Source organism: Taudactylus pleione, unplaced genomic scaffold (assembly GCF_031769625.1).
Source record: "Taudactylus pleione unplaced genomic scaffold, aTauple2 ptg000911l, whole genome shotgun sequence".
Classification (NCBI taxonomy): Eukaryota; Metazoa; Chordata; class Amphibia; order Anura; family Myobatrachidae; genus Taudactylus; species Taudactylus pleione.
The window spans coordinates 947789-965238 of NW_028285312.1; the positions used below are offsets into that span (position 1 = coordinate 947789).

Consider the following 17450-nt stretch of genomic DNA (forward strand, 5'->3'; position numbering starts at 1 on the left):
GATTTAGATGTGAGAGAGACGTGTCCCTAGCTCAAATCTAAATTGCAGTGTATAAATAAAGCTGCCCAGTATTTATGGGCTACATGCAAAAGCAGCCAGTATTTACCATGCATGCAAACAAATAATACATTTATTTGCACCCCTTGTACTGCAACATGGTTTGTTCCAGATACAAAGTTGCTTGCTTTTTTTTTTTTTTGCTTTGCTCCCGACTAGGAATCAGACCCTACATGGGCTTTTCTGGGCGACAACTGGGCAGCAACATTACGAACGCATGCAAGATAAGAGTCTAGTGCAGGGGTGAGCAATGAGCGACCCTCCAGCTGTGAACTACACCTCCCAGCATTAGCGTTCCCGCTAGGCAGTTGTAGTGGGGCTCCACACCCTGCCCGATTTCAAAAGGGCAGAACGCGCCCTGCCCCTTTTGGCCGCGCCCTGCCAAAGGGTGCCGTCCTCACCCGCAGGCCGCAGTGGGTGATCACCGCCGGTGAATAGATGAGAGAAGGGAGAGCTTAGGGGCAGCCCGGCATGTCCGTAAGTGCCGAGCACACGCACAAAAGTGCCGAAAGGGGGGGGTTGCGTTTCTTAAAGACACGCCTCTTTTAACGTGGTCGCACCCTCTTACCGGGCGCGTGCCAGAGTGCCCTTTCTCCAGACCAGGCGGGGCCTAAAGTGAGCACTGCAGCACGCCCTGCCACAATTTTGCTATCAGGGTATGCTAAGACTGTAGCAGGACATGCTGGGATATGTAGTTCAACAGCAGCTGGAGGGCCGCTTATTGCCCAACCTTGGTCTTGTGGGTGTGTGGTGGGCAGGTAGCCAGAGTTACTCAGTATTCTAGTGATCATATATATGCATTCAGGACGACAAATTTAGATGGATCTCCTCCACCTAGCATGGGCTCAAGCATATAGTAGCATTTTGTTTGCAATCCTTTCACATTGGGACCTGCCTGCCACTCAGAATCAGGCCTCTAGTATCTAACGCTGGTCAGTAACAGACAGATGCGCTCGGCGGTTTTATACCCTGGGGTCGCTGTCGGTGGAACACATGAATGTCCATCAGATTCTCCAGGTTCTCCCGCACAGTTTTGCGGTCCAGTCCAGTCTTCCGAACCGCGCTCTCAATGCTTTTTGACTGCCAGTCTGTCCAGTAAATGAGATCTTCATACAGTGTCAGCCCAAAGGGGTGAGGGAGGTCTGTTCCAATCAGCACCTAAGAGACCCCCCCCGATGACTAGTGGTCATTACTCCAGTCACTAAATGGCTGTGTATATATAAAACTGTACAGAAATAGTGACCTAGACACCTCACCATGCGGTCAGCTCCGTCGAGTTTAGCAGATTCTATGGTTTTCATGCCCGCATCAGCCCAATAAAGCCTCTCTGACTCGTAATCAATAGCCAGTCCATTTGGCCAAGTGAGATTGGAGGACATGATGACCATGCGGCCAGAGGCGTCCATCCCAGCTCGTTCGATCTTTGGGTTGGCTCCCCAGTCTGTCCAGTACATGAACCTACGGTGATAAATAGATTGCATTTCACTGCTTAGGATGGACAAAGGAAGATCAATCTATGAGGCCACCTAGAACGGAGGATGGACAGGAACTTCTCTCACCCTCCGACTGGATCCACCACAATATCCCTCGGTCTGTCCAGGTTCTCCCAGATCAGGACACTGCGCAGAGACCCGTCCGTGTTAGAGACTTCTATCCGGTCTGTCCCTGAGGAAGAGTAGAGTAGAGACATTAGAGGTCCTCGCTAAATAAAACATTTAGGCCACTACCGTTTTCACAACTTTCTGTAGGAACAAGGAACTGGTTAATGACTTGGGTACTTCTAAAGAAAATCATTATCTGGCATTAATTAATTCTTACACAGTTTTATGAATAAATTGGATGCAAAAATTGTAATTTGCCTTTCTCCTCCTTTCTTCCTGTCCAGTCCCCCTATGCATCCCTGTATCGCACCTACTGCATTTTTTGTACTACACATTTAGGAAGGAAGGGAGGGAAATGTAGCATCAGTAGATAAGTGTCAGAGATTTCTCTCCTCAGGCAGCCAAGTGGTTAATACATCTCAGCATTATTGCCTCAATAAGAGGTGAAGCAGGAGCAGCCCTAATCATTGGGGGGGGTGGCCTAATTACCATAGGCCACACCACCTTATGTGACGTTATCTGAGGGGCGTGTCTGCATGGCATGCCTCCAAATAACGTCAGGCTGGGGGGCAGCCTCACTAGCTGGGCTTCCCCCAGCCCTCTCACGGCACTGAATGGATGCTGCGCTCATCATCCATTCAAACTCCAGGGTCTCGGCACCGCTGCGGCGGTGGGGGTCCCCAACCCCCCCGATTTGACCACCCGCGGACCACTTTGGTCCAAAATCGGGATGCTGGGGAAGGGTGCGCCCTCTATGGGTGGCACCCCTATTCGACCGCTCAGGTCGAACACCCCTAGAGCCAGCCCTGACCCTAATAATACATCTCCCCTCTGCTTATGCTACACCTTCCCTATTATGTCATATAGGTGTTGTGTTTTCTCTCTAGCTATTCTTGTACTGATGCTTTGTGACAGATCTGTGTTGTGCTTCCTGGTCCTCTCCGTTTTTGTACCATGCTCTATTATCCCCACTTTACAGCGCTGCTGAACCAAGCGGTGCCATATACATAAACAGATAACGGATTCCTCACCCACATTTGCATTCTTCACACTTCAATAAGAATTAATCAGTTACCTTGTTAGGCCTATATATTTTTATTAGTGCTTTACAAAATAGTCTTGCCTGAATTTTCTCTGATGAATTGCTTACTTTTTTTTTTTTATTAATTAATTTTTGTGTTCATTTGTTTAGTCCCATAGATGGATAGAAATATTGGTTTAGGCAAGCTTCCTGTATGTAGTTTGTATGTTCTCCATGTTTGTGTGCGTTTCCTCCGGTTACTTCGCTACCCTCCCAGGAAAGGGATGGATTGAATTATTAAATATAGGGTGGTATTCAATTAGCTGCAATAAGTCATTTTCTGCGGAAAAGTATCGCCGGTGACGTCATTTCGCCATGCGAAAAGTTTCCTCCGTATTCAATTCCAAAAAGCTTTTCGCCGGTGCGGAAACTCAATGCAATGGGGACCTGCGATCAATTTTCGCCTATGAATAGGTGTCGAAAAAAAGTGCAGAATTGGGGGTTTAGGGTGCAAAGCTGCGGGAAGCCCCCTGCACACTTGGGACAGTCCCCCAAAGTTAAACTGCGTTAAAAAAAAAAAAAAAAAAAAAAAAAGTTTAAAAAAGTTTTTAGATCACCCCAAAAAATTACTTTCGTTTTGGGGGCGAAAAAGTCCCAAGTTGGGGGATAAACTTAAAAACTAGCTAAATAGACTCCAGGAGGGTCCCCAAGTATGCCCCAGGTGTTTTTAAGTTTGCAGGTGCTTGCGGAATGTGGATTTTGTACGATTTTTGAAACTTCACTTTACAAACTTTAAAATATGCTTGCACCCATTTTCAGGTACCCCAATTTTCCTGGGATTACTTATGTTCTTCAAAAAATACTCCAAAATGCTATTCTTCACCACTTCTGCAAAGGCGCTAAATAGCAGCTATTGAGACAATTTAAGTACCCCAAATACCTTCAGCAGGCCTATTCCGGGGTAACTAGAGTGAACCCCAATGTCAGTGCATCTTTTGGGGGGTGTCAGGCTCATTTCCCCAAATCTTACAGTACTTTTCGCATATTACATTTTCGCTGGCTCCCGTTTTCGTCGATTTCTAATTGAATACAGCGGATACTTTTCAGCATTGAAAACCAGCGAAGTGGTCGAAAAGTACTGCATGCGAAAAGTACGAGACTTTTCGTCTGGAATTGAATACGTCCCATAATCTGTAAAGCGCTCCGCAATATGTAAGCTCAATATAAATAACTTAATTAAATAAAGTCGCTAACTCATATTTTCCATTTTGGAGAAGTATCCTTTAACCGTCAGATAACTAAACTACTTTAGGGGTCTATTTACTAAGCCTTGCATGGAGATAAAGTGAACGGAGATAAAGTACAAGCCAATCAGCTCCTAACTGCCATGTCACATGCTGTGTTTGAAAAAATGACAGTTAGGAGCTGGTTGGCTAGTACTTTATCTCCATCCAAGGCTTAGTAAATAGACCCCCACTACAGTCTTTTATGCCTAATCCCTAATGAAGACCTTTGGCAATGTGAACTCTAGTACGTTAGATGCAAGCTTCAGTGCTCTAGAGCCAAAAGGTAAATTCACCTGCATCTGTCCAGTACAGTTTCTGCGTGACCCAGTCTAAAGCCAATCCAGCCGGACTCTCCAAGCTGGTCTCTACGATGACCTGAGGGGAACAAAGAGAACGTTATCAGTCAGGGGATATCCAACCTTTACCCCAGTCCCCCTGTGGTCCATTCAGTTCTGTTAGGAATAACTTACTATTGTATGATCTCTGCTTGGGGTGAGAGTTTATTGATAATATAACAAAACAGAATAATAAAGAAAACCTTCCCCTTACTAAAAATTTCCTGAAAGAAAGTACAACAATGGCGGATGGGGAGGTGGACGGGTTAGAGAAAAGGATCTAGTGTGGTTTTTGGGTTCTGGAGCACTCGCAGAGTAATCTACACAAGGACGAATGATGCAAACTTGTTCATTTCTTCAGGAGTAACTGGACATTCTAATCAGGGGGCAAAGTACAGTAAGGGGGCGCAGACAGAACTGCAGTCTACGCAGAGTTGTATACAAGCTTCAATATGCCTGGATTACCCAGTATAAGCCGGCGCGAGTGCGCCCTATAATGACGACGAGTAGCAGACCAAGCGTACGGAAAGGGAACGGTTGCGCCACAAGATGGGTAGAACTGTGCATACGGGCGAATATACAATTGTCTGTGGACGCAATGCAGGAGCACCTCCAGCCTGTTTACTTCCATCTCAAGATCAGCCCCTTTGTAACGATACATTTAGAGGATATCTTTTCTCCTAATTAGTTATAGAGAAACACACAAGGGGGAACAGGGCACACATCCCTCAGTACGGCGTTCTCCTCACCTCCTGGCTGCTGCCATCCGACTTGGCGCGGTTGATGGCGTCCGTGTTGGTGTCCGTCCAGTACATGTAGTCATCCGCTGAATCCCAGTCCAGTGCGACGGCACTGCGGACATTGGACAGTGGGATGACAAAATCGGAGAGGTCATTGGTGTCGAAGCTGATCCTCCGGATGTCCGTCCTTCGGGCAAAAAGCAGGAACTTGTCAAGACCTGATCGAAGGTCAAAGGTCATCATCTTAATTCCTTCAGCTTCAAAATGGCACAAAGAGCAAATGTAGGCGTTTTGGGGGCCTGGTTAGGGGTCTGTACTCTATGTATTAATAGGATAACCACACCCAACACTGAGACTTATGTTTTGAGTGACATTCCAAAAGTTAAATATGAACCCTGTTTCTAAGTAATGGCATTCCACCCAGCCTGGTGGCTCTAATATCTGTGGTGCTCCAACCTCCCTTGATTCTGAATACAGAATCCACACACTAACTGGATGGAAGAATTGCCTCGGTGGCAGAGAGGAAAGCATAATTAAGGGAAGGGGAAGGGGGGTGGTAGCCAGATTTCATGGATCCCCAGGGTAAGCAATATGATGGATTTATGTTAAATCTATAATTCCACCAAAAATAAAATTGTTCATCTTTGGGGTTATATTAGCCTCTAAGAGGTGCTGGACATCCATTCTCCTCTACAAATATAATACACCAATAAACTACATATAAGAGGTAGTTTTATATGCTTTATAATTAGTTATCAATGACATCACCCCTCGATAATACTTAATGACAAAAACTATGGGATGTAATAGGGGTACAGCTGTGGACAGGGGGTCACTATTCCTCACTTGGAAACTGGATTTATACACAGTATAATGTATGATTTAAAGAATCCCCCCTACTTACTTATGGCACAAGTCTTGGGTCCAGTCTTGCGAAAACCAGTGGGACAAGCGCAAGTGAATGAGTCACCACTGGGGAGGCACAGGTGCGAGCAGCCGCCATTATCAGCGCCGCAGCGGTTCTTCCCTAGTGGGGAACACAGGAGAACAATGAACAAAAAGTGCCCACCAGAGTGATGACTGTGACAAGTACTCATGATAGGAAATGACGCTGTAGTTATGTAATATTACTGAACTTTATATTTTTATTTCATTACAGAATACAGATATAATAAATAATAGGTTATCTCTAGAATTCTTCCTTTCCAGTATATTATGCACTTATGCAGCCTGCAAGTGTCACTTGTGCTTCTATAGGACAATGAAGGCATTTAACTAACATTAAAACTGACTGTATATTTTCAACTATATTTATGCATTAATATCTTTTGAGACTAGGGGGTCTATTTATTAAGCAGTGTTAGGAGACAGAGTGAAAAGTGATAAGGTGCCAGCCAATCAGCTCCTAACTGCCATCTCAGGCTGTGTTTGAAAAATGACAGTTGGGAGCTGATTGGCTGGCACCTTATCACTTTTCACTCGGTCTCCTAAAACTGCTTAGTAAATAGACCCCATGATCTGTTTTTTTAAAAACATATATAGGACCTGGACCCCTCACCTATTGGCTGACGCTGTGGATGAAGGGTGTGGATGTCCATGGGGAAGTGAAGCTTGCTTCGTATCACCTCTTGGTTCTTTCCAGTGAATTTATTGGCACTGTTTATGCTCTTGGTATGCCAATCAGTCCAATACAGACTGTCCTCAAACACCGTGATAGCAAACGGATGCGGAAGACCTGCAGGGCAGACAGACCGAGATGAGCAATTTCCAGCAGGGGGTGACCTCGGCTGCTGGGAAGACTGAGAGCAGAGACAATTGTAGACTCCACCCACCTTGGTTGATCACAGCTTTGCGGTTGGATCCATCAAGATCTGCTCTCTCAATGACATGGTGTTTGGCATCCACCCAGTACATGTGTCTGGCGGCATAATCAATGGTCAGACCGTTGGGCCAGAAGAGATGCGTATCCGCTATGACGCGTCTGTTGGAGCCATCCATGCTGGCATATTCAATGCGTGGCGTATTACCCCAATCTGTCCAGTAGATGGTGCTAAAGGGATATGTAATGCGTACATTATAAAACAAGGTTAAAAGTGTAAATTGACAAACACCAACCTTATTAAAATGTAAATTAATAACAAAACAGGTAAATTGGATAAATCCCAATTACCATCTTAAAATACAAAAACTAAAAATTACACCAGGTCAGCAACCGACATAAATGCACCTCCTTTATTTTGACAAGTTTTAAAATAAATCTTTGCTCCCAAGTAGGTTTAAATAAAAACTAGAGTGAATTGTGTGAAAATCCAACAAAATACCCTGAATTTCGAGAGCCAACACACTTACCCTTCCATCGGGTTCAAGGCTATGGCCCGAGGCTTCTCCAGGTTGTTCCAGAGGATGACCTTGCGATGAGACCCGTCTAGATTGGATACTTCAATGCGAGAGGTTCCAGAGTCTGTCCAAAATAGCTTGTCGTGGATCCAGTCAATGCCTAGGCCCCCTGAGTCCAGAACGGAAATATCAAGATGCTCAGTGTCCGCCATCCCTATCCGCCAACCTCAAGATCTATACTACGGATTTATGCTGAAGATTGGAGACCTTCTCCTATACCCCAAAGTTATGTATTATGCTCCATATGTATGTATATGTTATGTATTATGCTCCATATCCAACCTTTTATGAATCTAACCCCTCGACATACCTGGACTTTCGAGACCTGTAGACACCACCTCTTCTACATTGCTTCCATTAAGGTTGGCGCTCATGATGCGGTCCAGTGTAACGTCCGACCAGAACACCAGCTCGTGGCGGTGGTGAAAATCCAAGGCAATGGCATTCTCCAGGTTATTGAGGAGCAGGGTGTACTCAGATCGGTGCGGCAAAACCTGACGAATGTCGATCCTATTGGCAAACAGCAGAACCGGTTCCGGTCCTAAGAGAGAAAGAAAATAGGACAGGCCTGAACCAGCGGTTTTCTATACAATGTTCAGTAAAATAGCCTAGAGATAATTCCGCAGGCCGATAAAACTCCTTCCTTTGAGGTAGTAAACTTATGCTGGAAACAAAAAGCTTTGATATTGGACAGGGGGTCCGATACTGCTGCACATGGTTCAAAAACATTAGCGATGCCGCTAGATTGTAGACAATGGATAGGTCCATTCTCATGAATATTACTCCCACCAGTGGAGGCTCCAGAGGCGGGGCTGCAACGCAGTCCAAAATTCAAATAGGGGAACTACACCAACTGCCACCCCAAACGCTGCCAAACATAGATGTCTGGGACTCACTGGCAGTTGGTGTGGCTCCCCTATTTGAATTTTGAACTGCGCTGCAGCCGCCACTGATTCCCACCCACAAAATGTCTTCCTCCACCGCTAGCAGCAGGCGCAGTGTAACTGGCTAGTTGGTTTGAAGGGTTAACATCAGATTTGTTCCACTTGCCAAGAGAAAATCTGAAAATCTTACCCAGGGCCTTGCAGCTGCGTTTGTCCGGCCGCAGTTGGTATCCCGTCTCGCAAAAGCATTGGAAGCCTCCTTCGCTGTTACTGCAGCCTTGACTACAATACCCCTCCTCTGCACACTCATTCACGTCTGCGCGGAGCATTCAAAACAGAGCAAAATTATTATTTCTTACCTTCTGAGCCGTCTCGGGCAAGAATTTCAACTGAAAAGATTCACAATGTTAGCGAAAACCCTAAATTCCAAACGATTTCTCTGCCGAATGAAAATGCCCCATTCATAATATAAAGAAGTCAATATACACACAAATCATTTTTTTAGATACAAAGAGCTTCAGGTATAATTAACATTTAATGGATGGCAAAATTATCATTTTATCCTTAAAAAAAACTAAAACAGGGTTAGTCAACCCTGGTCCTCGATAGCTACCAACAGTGCATGTTTTCCAGATCTCCTCACAGAATCACAAGTGAAATAATTAGCTCCACCAGTGGATCTTTTAAAATGTGTTAGTAAGGACTACACCTGTGCACCAGCTAGGTGGTCTGGAAAACGTGACCCATTCGTGGCTCTTGAGGATCGGGTTGGCGACCACTGCCCTAAAACATTCTCCAGATATCTGTATACAGATGTGCCCTCATACATTCTAGCCACGCATCGCGACTTGCCTGGCATGAGTGAGACCCCAGGTCCCGTGCTACTCTGCTAGCGTTGGGCGTCCTTTGCTGATAATGCGTCTAAGGGCCGTATTCAATTAGTTTTACCTCGACGAAAAGTTCCACCTGACTTTTCGCCGCCTTCGCCTGTTTTGGAGGCGAAAACGTTTTGTGCGCGCTCCCGATTTACTCCGTATTCAATTCACAAACAGGCGAAAACGGGACCCGGCGAATGTGAAACAGGTGAAAAGTGCAGGATGAATTGGGGGAATCACTCTGTACCCCAGAAAAAGATGGGCTGAATCATTATGGCAGTTTAGTATTAGCCCTAATTGCACTAGTTAGGGTACTTAAGTGGTGGTAATTGCTTGCTATTAGCGTCTTGGTAAAAGTGGTTAAGAATGGCATAGAGCAGTGTTTTTTTGAAAAAATAAGTAGCCCCATCAAATTTTGGGTGCTTGAATATAGGTACTAGCATATTTTTATGTCTCTAAAGTGAAGTTTTAGAAAAAGTGAAATTCCTCCGTTGGCCCCTTCTTAGAGCCCCCCCAGAAGATTATTTCGTTAGTTTTTGAAGTTGTCCCCCCACTTTTTTTTAATTTTCACCCCAAATTTCTAAGGCGATTTTTGTGGTGTTCCGGGATTTTTTTTTTTCCTTTTTTTGGGCGAATTGTCCTTTGGGGGGTGTACCAAGGGTTCTGGGTGGTTTCCCAACACTTGCACCCCAAAATATAGATTTTGCACTTTTTTTCTCCTGCAAAACCGGACTGGAATTGAATACAGAGAAACATTTTCAGGCAAAATTATGTCCAAAAAACGGGGACAAAACGGCTTTTTGCTCCGAATTGAATACGGGCCTAAGTCGCAATGTGCTGCCACTAGGATGCACCAGCAGACTGTGCAGATTCATGTGATATGTGACACTTATATATCTGTCTGCACCTGAGTCTGTATATGAACCACAACGGAACTTGGAATGATAAAAAGCTGCGGCCGCTACATTGTAGCACCTCGTACACAGATACAGAGACTCAGCCGCATTCAGATACACAAGTGTCACATATCAAATTAATCAGCGCAGTCTGCTGGTGCGTCCTAGTGGCATCGTGACTTAGACGCCATTTCGGCAAAAAAGACGCAAAAAAAGATGATCAGCGCTAGCAGAGTCTCACAGGACCTGACGCGCAGAGAGGGAACATCTGTAGTTACATTGAGAGAAGATAAATACTGTGACTTAGAAGCTTCCCAGCAAGTTATATTAATCACAACACGCATTACCATGGAATTACATAATAAGCAGGAAGTTGTTTGCAGGAAGTTTTTGCTGCAATCACATCACACCCAAGTTATCTCCCATCAATCTGATTGTCAGCACCTCAGCTCAGCAATCTGATCAGTTGGAGTCGTAAAACTGTACCACACATTGGGCCTGATTCTGAGCCGCTCGAAAGCGGCCGCTCGTTCGCTCCGAGCGATGTTTGCCCAACTGCGCATGCGTACGGATCGTTATACGCATGCGCGAACCAGTCAGTGCGGTCGAAATTCATGTGCTCGCAAAATAGCGAATGCCTGATAATTCGAGTGACAGGAGGAGGCGTATGTGGGTGGTAACAGGGGAAGGTGCTTGAAAACGGGGAGTGGTGATCCGAACGCAGGCGTGCTTAAAGGTCAAAACGGGCGTTTTATGGGTGTGCATATTTAAAACAGCAGCGTCATTGACCACGTCACTGGGTTATTTTATAGCCAGAACTGCTCGCAAAATTGTGGTAGCAAAAACCAACCCCAAGAATAGCGAGCAGTTCATACGCTGGTCGATGTACTCGACTGATCTAATAAATAGCGGACATGACGTAGGATGCGAGCGGCCAGGGGGCGTATTTTTTCAAAAAACGAACGCAAGTTTTGTTCGCTCGTTCAGACCTAGAGGCGTGAACAGACCGCAAAGAGCGAACGGTTGATTTGAATAGCCACCCCTATTTTCTGGACGAGCGAGCGCAAATAGCGTCCGGCTCTGAATCAGGCCCATTCTTCACAAGTAACAATCAAAGCAATGGACAGAAACTACTACAAAAAGGTTCACATCCGTCGATATTCCTCACCTTGGCATGATCGCCCATCGTCCATTAGCCTGTATCCTGTCTGACACGTACATTGTACCAACCCACGCACTGTCTGACACTTCTGCACGCAGCCACCATTGTTGTGGTTACAGTTCTCTTCTCCGGTCCGAGGCCCTGAGAAGGAAAAGGTGAAACGAGGTTGGGTAAACACTACAGAATTACGGTGAGAGAGAAGGTGTAGGGAGTGATACTAACGGCAGTTTTGATGTGGGCTCTCATCACTGCCGTCGCCGCAATCGTTAGCTCCGTTGCACAGTTTCCTCTGTCCGATACAGCGGCCATTACTGCACAGAAACTGGTCGTGGGCGCACTGCGGGGGTCCTGCCATGGGAGAGAGGTGACACGAGATTGAGGTGAAACTGGACAGTGGCAAGGAGTAATGACAAAGGGCGGGATGCATTATTACAGTTTTTGCGATCGAACCTCTGAAAATTACGTTTTTTTTGAGGTTTGGTCGCTCACCGCATATGAACCAAATCCCAGAATGAATTGAGTGAATGCAGTGGGCAACTCTTATTCTGCCTGTCCCAACCCCCCAGATTCACTCTGCCTGTCCCAACCCCTCAGAATCACACTCTGCCTATCCCAACCCCTCAGATTCACTCTCTGCCTGTCCCAACCCCTCAGATTCACTCTCTGCCTGTCTCAACCCCTCAGAATCACACTCTGCCTATCCCAACCCCTCAGATTCACTCTCTGCCTGTCCCAACCCCTCAGATTCACTCTCTGCCTGTCCCAACCCCTCAGATTCACTCTCTGCCTGTCCCAACCCCTCAGATTCACTCTCTGCCTGTCCCAACCCCTCAGATTCACTCTCTGCCTATCCCAACCCCTCAGATTCACTCTCTGCCTATCCCAACCCCTCAGATTCACTCTCTGCCTGTCCCAACCCCTCAGATTCACTCTCTGCCTGTCCCAACCCCTCAGATTCACTCTCTGCCTGTCCCAACCCCTCAGATTCACACTCTGCCTGTCCCAACCCCTCAGATTCACTCTCTGCCTGTCCCAACCCCTCAGATTCACTCTCTGCCTGTCCCAACCCCTCAGATTCACACTCTGTCTTTATCTGATACAAACACTCACATTTGCCTTACCCATCTGACCCGTACCCTCACATTCACCTTACCCATCTGAATCACATTCTTACCCTCACAAATTGCCTTACCCATCTGATCTGTACTCTCACATTTGCCTTACCCATCTGACACACATTCTTACGTTCACTGTACTTCTCTGACCCGAACCCTCATATTCACCTTACCCATGCAACCCAAATTCTAACATTCACCGTACCTGTCTGACCCGATCCCTTGAATTCACCTTACCAGTCTGACCCGTACCCCTTGCACATACCACCTACGTTTTTTCACATTTTCTTCTCCACCTGACCCAACTCTCTAACCCAACACCCATCACACTGGGATTTATCTAAGCAGACTAATCACTTTCCCACTCACCAGTTTTTTCACATCCCTTCTCATCGCTGTTATCGGAGCAATCATCCTCCCCATCACATCTCCAGGAGAGCCGAACACAGCGGCCTGAACTGCAGCGGAACTGGTCAGCTGTACACACGGAGGTCGCTGTGGAAGGTAAATACAACATGACTTTCCATTACTCCAAAGGGATTAAAGCACCTATATTTCAGCCAATACTAGTTCATTCTGAATGGTAACACTGTTACGATGAACGGTTAGTGTAAGGAGAGATTATACAGGACTTACTGCAGTTCCTCTCGTCAGACTGATCGTCACAGTCCGCGTCTCCGTCACAGCGCCAGCCGGAGTTTATACACAGACCACTGTTGCACATGAATTCTCCTGACCGACAAGGCTGATGGGAGGCTGATAAAGTAGCAAGATGGGAATCTGTATTTGTTTAACATTATAGCCAGGAAGTACGAGCAGGAGGGATGGGGAGGGGGGGGGGGGTTGGGGGGTAAGTATACAAACACAGCAAAAGACCAGGAACCTGATGCTACATAAGAATAGAGGTAGCAGATAAGGGTTTATTTACAGACTGAGGACTAAGCCATGGATGGAGATAACGTGAAGGGACAAAGTACCAGCCAATCAGATCCTAACTGCCATGTCACAGGCTGTGTTTAAAAAATGATAGTTAGTGACAGTTAGGAGCTAGTTGGTTGTTAAGCCACATACACACTAGACTATTCTCATGAACGATCTGGACGATAACGATATCTTTCAACGATATATCGTTCAGCGTGTATGCAGGGAAATACCAACGATGCGCACTCCCGCAAGTCGTTATCGATGTCTTTGGTCGTACGTACATGCAGGCCAATCTGACGATATCACCAAGAATTGCCTGTTCAGAGATAGATATCTATCAGTGTGTACACCCGATATCATTTGTCCTGTACTACAGAAAGTTCAAAGAAAATCTTTCACCAATATCGTTCCTACAGCACATGGTCTAGAGCAGTGGTAGCCAACCCTGGTACTCAAGAGCTACCAACGGTGCATGTTTTGCAGGTCTCCTCACAGAATCACAAGTGATATAATTAGCTCCACCTGTGGATCTTTTCAAATGTGCTAGTTAGTAATGAATACACCTGTGCACCTGTTAGGTGGTCTGGAAAACGTCACCTGTTGGTAGCTCACGAGGACCGAGGTTGGCTACCCCTTGTCTACTGTGCATGAGCCTTTATTTTATCTGCATCCAAGGCTTAGTAAATAGAGCCCTATATGAGCAATGTGGCCAGAGAAGGTAAGATGGCAGTGACAGGAGAAGCAAGGGGGGGGAGGGGGGGGTCTTGCAGATGGGTTTAGGAGACAGAAAACTGAATAGTAATACTCACAGCAGTCGGATTCATCAGACCAGTCTCCACAATCGTCATCCCCGTCACAGTGATAGATGTCCAGGATGCAGCGCCCATAGGCGCACTGAAACTCCTCCAGGCTGCAGCTGGGCGCTGGAACATCGGAGGCTGTTGGGGAGATACGACGCGCAAATTGACTTGGGTCATGAGCTCAATTCCCCACCAGGACCCTACTTGTGTGGAGTTTGCATGCGCTCTCCGTGTGCTTGTGTGGGAACTCCGGTTTCCTCACACACCCCAAAAACATACTGGTAGGTTAGTTGGATCCTGTTGTACGTGTACGTGTACTTGTGCTACTAGACTAAGGGGAATTAACACTATGGTGTGGAGAATGATGTGAATGACAGTGCTGTGTAAACTGCTGGCACTATACCAATAAACAATAAACCAAACCAAAAACATTCGGATGCGCTTACGACAAGATTCCTCGTCAGATCCATCCTTGCAGTCAGTGTCCCCATCACAAAACCAGTGCTCGGCGATGCAGCTTCCATCATTACAGCCAAACTCCTTCTCCGAGCACTTCCTCATATCTACCGGGAGAGAGTTCTGGATTATACAGGGGTGGGGGAAGCAAAGTACAGCTACATCACATACACAGATAATGTCTATATGAGGGGGGTTTGGGCCAGGGGATTCCGTTCACATGTCATAATAGAACAATAAAAAGCTGAGTAATAATTGATTATACTCATTTGACACGTTCTATATACATACGTGTACACGGCAAGTAGTCATTATCCCGACTGTTGGGATTCCGGCGTTCAGAGTGCCGGTGCCAGAATGCCGACACCAGTCAGAATCACGATGCCAGCATCCCAACAGTAAGTATTGGGGTTAGGTGGAGGGTTAGGCTTAGGCACTAGGGAAGGAGGGTTAGGCACTAGGGAGGGAGGAAGGGTTAGGCACTAGGGAGGGAGGAAGGGTTAGGCACTAGGGAGGGAGGAAGGGTTAGGCACTAGGGAGGGAGGAAGGGTTAGGCACTAGGGAGGGAGAGAGGGTTAGGCACTAGGGAGGGAGAGAGGGTTAGGCACTAGGGAGGGAGAGAGGGTTAGGCACTAGGGAGGGAGAGAGGGTTAGGCACTAGGGAGGGAGAGAGGGTTAGGCACTAGGGAGGGAGGGTTAGGCACTAGGGAGGGAGGGAGGGTTAGGCACTAGGGAGGGAGGGAGGGTTAGGCACTAGGGAGGGAGGGAGGGTTAGGCACTAGGGAGGGAGGGAGGGTTAGGCACTAGGGAGGGAGGAAGGGTTAGGCACTAGGGAGGGAGGAAGGGTTAGGCACTAGGGAGGGAAGGTTAGGCACTAGGGATGGAGGAAGAGTTAGGCACTAGGGATGGAGGAAGAGTTAGGCACTAGGGATGGAGGAAGAGTTAGGCACTAGGGATGGAGGAAGAGTTAGGCACTAGGGATGGAGGAAGAGTTAGGCACTAGGGATGGAGGGTTAGGCACTAGGTGGAGGGTTAGGCACTAGGTGGAGGGTTAGGCACTAGGTGGAGGGTTAGGCACTAGGGAGGGAGAGAGGGTTAGGCACTAGGGAGGGAGGAAGGGTTAGGCACTAGGGAGGGAGGGAGGGTTAGGCACTAGGAAGGGAGGGAGGGTTAGGCACTAGGTGGAGGGTTAGGCACTAGGGAGGGAGGAAGGGTTAGGCACTAGGGAGGGAAGGTTAGGCACTAGGGAGGGAAGGTTAGGCACTAGGGATGGAGGGTTAGGCACTAGGGATGGAGGGTTAGGCACTAGGGAGGGAGGGTTAGGCACTAGGGAGGGAGGGTTAGGCACTAGGGAGGGAGGGTTAGGCACTAGGGATGGAGGGTTAGGCACTAAGTGGAGGGTTAGGCACTAGGGAGGGAGGAAGGCTTAGGGTCAGGCACTAGGGGGGAGGGTCAGGGTTAGGTACTAGGGAGGGAGGGTTAGGTACTAGGGAAGGAGGGTCAGGCATTAGCGGGAGGGTCAGGGTTAGGTACTAGGGAGGGAGGGTCAGACACTAGGGAGGGAGGGTCAGGCACTAGGGAGGGAGGGTCAGGCACTAGGGAGGGAGGGTCAGGCACTAGGGAGGGAGGGTCAGGCACTAGGGAGGGAGGGTCAGGCACTAGGGAGGGAGGGTCAGGCACTAGGGAGGGAGGGTCAGGCACTAGGGAGGGAGGGTCAGGCACTAGGGAGGGAGGGTTAGGCACTAGGGAGGGAGGGTTAGGCACTAGGGAGGGAGGGTTAGGGTTAGGCACTAGGGAGGGAGGGTTAGGTTTAGGCTGTGGGGAGGGAGGGTTAGTGTTAGGAGAAGGGTTATATATACACCTACTTTCATCTATCGGCATTGCCACCCAGTCGGGATGCCGGCGTTGGGATTCATAGCGCTGGCATCCCGTAACCAACCCGTGTACATATCCACATGTATGTAACTCCACCAAAAAACAAAAGTGACATACAGTACAATACAAAATGATATAGGACTCCTCACCACACTGTTCATCGCTGTTGTCGCCACAGTCATTGTCCCCATCGCAGTGCCACAGGCTGCGGATACAGTATCCGTTCTGACAGGAGAACTCGTCCTCCTCACATTCCCGGGGAGCTGCAGAAAACAAACGGACTATAATGAGGGGACACCGCACCTGGGCACCGGCTCTTCTAACCAATACTAAGCGGCTTCGACATCGGCCCTTCCCAAGCGCACACATGACTTACGACAGTCCTGTTCGTCAGAATCATCCTCGCAGTCGTTGTCCCCATCACACACCCACGAGCGCCGAATGCACTTCCCATTGTCACAGTGAAAATCCAGCGGAGAGCAGGTAGGAAGCACTGTCAGCAAGAAGCAGATGTAAGCCGTAGACAACCCTGATATACTGTACACGCCCTCCAGATTATAACCCCTATAGTTTATATACCCCTCTCAGATACATTGTTGTAGTATACTTACTGCAGCCGTCTTCGTCGCTGTGGTCCCCGCAATCGTTGTCGCCATCGCACTGCCACTGCGCTGGGATACACGTGCATTCCCCAAAGGCACTGACTGCGCAGGTGAAGTGGTTACGCCCGCAAGCACACTCCGAGCTACTGGAGAACGCTGAAAAGGTGGGAACAGGAGACGTCAGTCATCATGAGCTCGTCTCATCCCTTATTATACATCAGGCACACAGGCAGAAAGTGCTTCTTTATCCCCTGAACTCTTCTGCCTCACTCTATAAAACATACTGACTATCAGGTGCTGCTAAGACTGGCGTGGAGTACGCATTTGTTTTGCTAATAACGTTTATCGGAATCTGAATTAAATACCGGCAGCTTTTCCAATACAGACAGCATTCATCCCGATCACTGAAGATCCCGACAGGGGT

General features: G+C 47.5%; 1 protein-coding gene across 3 annotated transcripts in view; it reads right to left on the reverse strand.

The window, feature by feature from the left end:
* Positions 1–17450, reverse strand: part of LRP4 (LDL receptor related protein 4) — a 91106-nt gene that overhangs the window by 13871 nt on the left and 59785 nt on the right. For 2 of the 3 annotated variants that reach the window (XM_088459451.1, XM_088459453.1), the window contains exons 2-21: positions 17036–17182; positions 16801–16917; positions 16574–16687; positions 14540–14656; positions 14103–14231; positions 13006–13125; positions 12739–12864; positions 11477–11602; positions 11261–11395; positions 8512–8637; positions 7748–7978; positions 7390–7546; positions 6873–7090; positions 6599–6775; positions 5945–6067; positions 5050–5258; positions 4259–4340; positions 1617–1722; positions 1314–1515; positions 1026–1215 (exon numbers count right to left, since the gene is read on the reverse strand). In XM_088459451.1, coding sequence (XP_088315577.1) covers positions 1026–1215; positions 1314–1515; positions 1617–1722; positions 4259–4340; positions 5050–5258; positions 5945–6067; positions 6599–6775; positions 6873–7090; positions 7390–7546; positions 7748–7978; positions 8512–8637; positions 11261–11395; positions 11477–11602; positions 12739–12864; positions 13006–13125; positions 14103–14231; positions 14540–14656; positions 16574–16687; positions 16801–16917; positions 17036–17182 — 2952 coding nt within the window. The remainder of the gene's footprint in view (positions 1–1025; positions 1216–1313; positions 1516–1616; positions 1723–4258; positions 4341–5049; positions 5259–5944; positions 6068–6598; positions 6776–6872; positions 7091–7389; positions 7547–7747; positions 7979–8511; positions 8638–11260; positions 11396–11476; positions 11603–12738; positions 12865–13005; positions 13126–14102; positions 14232–14539; positions 14657–16573; positions 16688–16800; positions 16918–17035; positions 17183–17450) is intronic. The other variant, XM_088459452.1, reaches the window with a different exon arrangement.